Source organism: Silene latifolia, chromosome 9, assembly GCF_048544455.1.
Source record: "Silene latifolia isolate original U9 population chromosome 9, ASM4854445v1, whole genome shotgun sequence".
NCBI classification, from domain to species: Eukaryota; Viridiplantae; Streptophyta; class Magnoliopsida; order Caryophyllales; family Caryophyllaceae; genus Silene; species Silene latifolia.
The window spans coordinates 214,982,975-214,988,106 of record NC_133534.1 but is presented as its reverse complement, the minus strand read 5'-3'; the positions used below and the strand labels follow the sequence as shown (position 1 = coordinate 214,988,106).

General features: G+C 45.6%; 1 protein-coding gene across 1 annotated transcript; it reads left to right on the top strand.

Annotated features, from left to right (window-relative positions):
- Positions 1–264: 264 nt before the first annotated feature.
- LOC141602209 (uncharacterized) lies at positions 265–2,427 on the top strand. Its single transcript, XM_074422515.1, has one exon. The coding sequence runs from the start codon at positions 265–267 to the stop codon at positions 2,425–2,427; it is 2,163 nt and encodes a 720-aa protein (XP_074278616.1).
- The last annotated feature ends 2,705 nt before the right edge of the window (positions 2,428–5,132 follow it).

Here is a 5,132-nt window from a genome sequence, read left to right as displayed (position 1 = left end):
AGACGGTCCTAAGGAGGTCCCAATCAGTTGATAGTTGAATATCCAACGCGCTTGGTGTTCAAAGATTAAACTCGGCGAGGTAGTTGAGGTTTAATCGATTGGATCTTGAAGGCACGAATTGAGCAAAAAAAAAAAAAAAAAAAACACTATTCACGGTACTGTTCACGGTACTGTTCACTGACGGGGAAAAAAAAAAAAAAAAAAAACCCCACACATCTTTCTTTTCGAAAAAAAAAAAAAAAAATCAAATACCAATCACCAAACATGAACTTCGACGATCCCAACTTTCTCAAGGATCTTCAAAAGGCCCTAAAGAATTTGCAAGAACACGATCCCAAATGGCAGCCAAGACGTGAACGAGTCATTGACGAGTTCAAAATGAGTGAACTACCCGAGTTCACAGGAGGCACGGATCCCGAGTCTTACCTTGAATGGGAAAGACAAATAGATCGGATGTTTGATTTTAAGGGACTCGATGATGAACAGTGTTGCAAGTACGCCATCTTGAAATTAAGAAATGGGGCTTCATTATGGTATGAAAGCCTTAAGACCAGAAGAGTTCGAGCCGGAAAGGCAAAGATAACATCATGGCACGTGCTTAAACTCAAATTACGGAAAAGATATGTACCCGCCACACATAGGCTCACAACCTATCGTAAGATCACCGATCTTACCCAAGGAAGGCTAAGTGTCCTGGAATACATTAACGAATTTACAAATCTAGCCTTGATGGGAGACTTGGTGGAGGATGAGGACATAAGAATGGCGCGATTCCTACGAGGTCTAAACCGCAACATCGCCCATGTTGTCGAGTTACAGAATTACTCAGATTTCGATACCTTGTGTAGCATGTGTCTCAAAGTGGAGGCACAAGGAAAGACGAAGGTCGCAACCACCTATGGCGAGAATAGCCGGACTTGGAAAAATGAGAACAACTCAAGGACAAGCACCACGGGAAATACCACCGATCCCAAGACGACTCCTACCTCCAGTGCTGCTATCAAACCGCCCGCCTCAAAGGAAAATAGCTACACGCAGATTCGGTGTTTTAAATGTCAGGGGTTTGGACATTTCAAAAATGCGTGCCCGAATCAACGAACCATCACACTAAGAGAGGCCGTGGAATGTCCTGATGAGCTGTTCGAAGAGGAGCAAAGAACTGAGGGTATTTTTAATTTAGAAGGAGATGAGGAAGAGGCACCCGCTGGGAACGCCGAAGACTACGTCGCTCCTAGTTATGATTGCAATCTGGTTCTCCGAACCCTGCAAGCTCAAACGTCGCCCATTGAAACGGAGCAACGAAGTCAAATATTCCACACCAAATGCCAAGTGAAGGACAAATGGTGTAGCCTAATCATTGACGGAGGCAGTTGCACCAACGTGGCCTCAACAGAAATGGTGGAGAAATTAAAACTACCCACGATCCCTCACCCAAAACCATACGCCTTGCATTGGTTGGATGACGAGAATAAGGTGAAAATCACTAAGCAAGTGAGGGTGGCACTAACCATGGGATCTTACAACGACGACATCCTATGCGATGTTGTACCAATGGATGCATGTCATGTCCTATTAGGACGACCTTGGCAGTATGACCGGGATGTGGTGCATCGCGGTCGAAGCAACGAGTACGAGTTGGTAAGTAAGGGAAAAAGAATTGTCTTAAAACCAATGGCGCCAGGTGAAGTACGTTCTATGAGTGCCAAGCGTGGGACGACCACTAGCATGACCATGCTTGCTAGTGAGAAAGAGGTGGACGAGGCCATTATCAATGGCAACCAGGTTTACCTAATGATGGTCAATGAGACTTCTAGCAATGAAAGCAAGGATGGACGATTAATCTCGCTCTTGGATGAGTTCAAAGATGTTTTCCCCGAGGAACTACCCGCTGGGTTACCACCTATTCGTGGGATCGAACACCAAATCGACCTCCTGCCCGGAGCTCCTTTGCCAAACAAAGCCGCCTATCGGTGCAATCCGATGGAGACCAAGGAGTTACAGCGGCAAATCGAAGAGCTAATGGAACGAGGCTATGTACGCGAAAGCATGAGTCCATGTGCCGTCCCTACACTACTTGTTCCAAAGAAGGATGGGACGTGGCGAATGTGCATCGATAGCCGAGCCGTGAACAACATCACTATCAAGTATCGGTTTCCAATTCCGAGGCTTGATGATATGCTCGACGAGTTACATGGAGCCGAGATCTTCTCTAAAGTTGATTTGAGGAGTGGTTATCACCAAATTCGGATGAGAGAAGGGGACGAGTGGAAAACTGCGTTTAAAACTAAGCATGGCTTATACGAGTGGACGGTTATGCCCTTCGGCTTGACAAACGCTCCAAGCACCTTTATGCGCCTCATGAACGAAATACTCAAGCCTTTCCTAGGCAGATTTGTAGTCGTTTACTTGGACGACATCTTGATCTGATCGGAGCAAGGATGATCACTTCCAACATCTTCGTAAGGTGTTCAACACACTTCGGGAGCAACAACTCTATGGTAAGAAGGAGAAGTGCTCGTTCTTAGTCGAGAGCGTTATCTTTCTTGGATACCGGGTTTCTAAGGAAGGGGTCTCCGTCGATCAATCCAAGATTGAGGCAATCAAATCGTGGCCTGTTCGAAAAATCACGAAGTCCGATCCTTTCACGGACTTGCTTCATTCTATCGGAGGTTCATTCGGGATTTCAGCACCATCGCTAGCCCTATCACTGAATGTACAAAGAAAGGAACTTTCGCATGGACTCCAGCTGCTCAACGGGCATTCGAGACAATTACCCAAAAACTTTATGAGGCACCATTGTTGGCACTCCCGGATTTCACCCGCCCGTTCGAAGTCGAATGTGACGCAAGCGGTGTTGGAATTGGAGCCGTGCTAGTGCAAGGAAAGCGACCCATCGCTTACTTCTCGAAAAACCGAACGGGGCCAGGCTCAATTACTCGACTTACGACAAGGAATTCTATGCGATCGTAAGGGCCCTACAACATTGGAGTCACTATCTCCGACCAAGTCATTTCATCCTGCACTCGGACCACGAATCATTGAAACATATCAATGGGCAACAAAAGTTGAACTCAAGGCATGCCAAGTGGGTGGAATTTTTGCAATCCTTCCATTTCTCTTCCAAATACAAGACTGGCAAAAGTAACGTGGTGGCCGATGCTCTCTCGCGGCGATACTCATTATTGACAGTGCTCGATATCCGACATCGGGATTCGAGACATTAAAGGAATCCTACGAAAACGACCCCGACTTTGGGGAAGTCTTCAAGAATTGCGAGAACGGGGCTCATGAAGAATTCATTACGCAAGACGGTTTCCTTTTCAAAGGAAACAGACTTTGTGTCCCAAAGCTCCCGATCCGAGAACTACTTATTCGAGAAGCCCATGGAGGTGGACTTGGGGGACATTTTGGAGTAAACAAGACTGTGGATATTCTCAAGGAACATTTCTATTGGCCACGATTTGCAAGGAGACGTGCAAGCAATAGTGCGAAAATGCATTACATGTCACATGGCCAAAAGCAAATTCCAACCTGGGGAGTATGTGCCATTGCCTATCCCGTGTCGACCTTGGGAAGATATATCCATGGATTTCATCGTGGCGTTACCGCGAACACAGAGAGGCAAAGATGCGATCATGGTAGTAGTCGACCGATTCTCAAAGATGGCCCATTTTATCGCCTGTCACAAAACCGATGACGCCAGCAATGTGGCGGACTTGTATTTTCGGGAAGTCTTACGACTCCACGAGATCCCAAGAACAATCGTCTCCGATCGGGATTCCAAATTCCTAAGCTACTTCTGGAAAACGTTATGGAAAAGGGTGGGAACTAAGCTTTTGTTCAGCACTCCTCATCACCCCCAGACGGACGGACAAACGGAGGTCACGAACCGCACTGGGAACAATGCTTTGCGAAGTCCGGTGAGTAAAACTCGAGAAAGATTGGGATTTGAAACTCGCGCACGCTGAGTTCGCATATAACCGCTCCCCAACTTATGCAACAAAGCACTCCCCATTTGAGGTCGTATATGGTATAAACCCGTATTTACCACTAGACCTCATTCCCCTACCCAAGGATGAAATCATACACAAGGATGCGGAATCCAAATTGAAATCAATGATCAAACTACATGATCAAGTCAGGGCAAGAATTGAGAAAATTAATGAAATGTACAAGCGCAAAGCAAACAAAACCCGCCAGCCAAGATCCTTCAACGAAGGAGACCTCGTGTGGTTACACTTAAGGAAGGAGCGTTTTCCGAACAAACGCAAGAACAAACTCATGCCGCGAGCAGAAGGTCCCTACAAGGTAATATCAAAGGTAGGCGACAACGCATACAAGATCGAGTTGCCCGGAGAATATGGGGTACACGCCACTTTCAACGTCGGGGATCTATCTCCTTACATTGACGACGATGGAATTAAGGAATTGAGGGCAATTCCTTTTCAAGAAGGAGGAGATGACGCGGATATGGACCCCATGGAAGAAGTTATGCTCGACATAGAGCACCAATCAAAACCAGGCCCAAATAACACCTTTTTTATGCATGAAAATTGGATGGGTTTACGTAAAAGAGAGGTATTATGCGCGGTTGAAGCTCGAGATCCGCACACCCCTTGATGCCGTGTGGGAACAAAGGAAAAATCAAATGGGAACAAGGGGAGAGGGCCGAATGTGGCGGCACCAAGGGAGAGGAATCCTAGTTTATATTTTTGCATTTTTCAACATAGTTTGAATAAGATTTGACAAAAGGTCTAGGTTGTAAGTTCTATGCATCTAATCATCCTAGAACTTTCAACTAGCATTTAATGTTTTGCTTGGAGGCCAAGGACTTTTTCCTATAAAAGGACCTAGCCTCCCTCATTTGTAACCATCCAAAATTGAAGTAAAAACATTTTAGAGAGAGAAACTTATTGGTTTCAATCTTTTTCAAAGAGTCGATGATTTCGAGTCTTGCCTTAAACTAAGGACGTGCTCCGCAGTTTGAGTTGAATTGCTTGACGCGTTTCGAGTAATTCCCCATTGTTATCACTATAGGTCTAGTGATACCAAATATCCCATTGTTTTCGATCTCTTCTCAAGAATCGAAACAAATATCCTTTATCTTTTGCACAACAAAAACCCAAAAACAA

What these genes read in the sequence shown, in the direction of transcription:
- LOC141602209 (XM_074422515.1), top strand. Translation starts at nt 265, where the DNA reads ATGAACTTCGACGATCCCAACTTTCTCAAGGATCTTCAAAAGGCCCTA.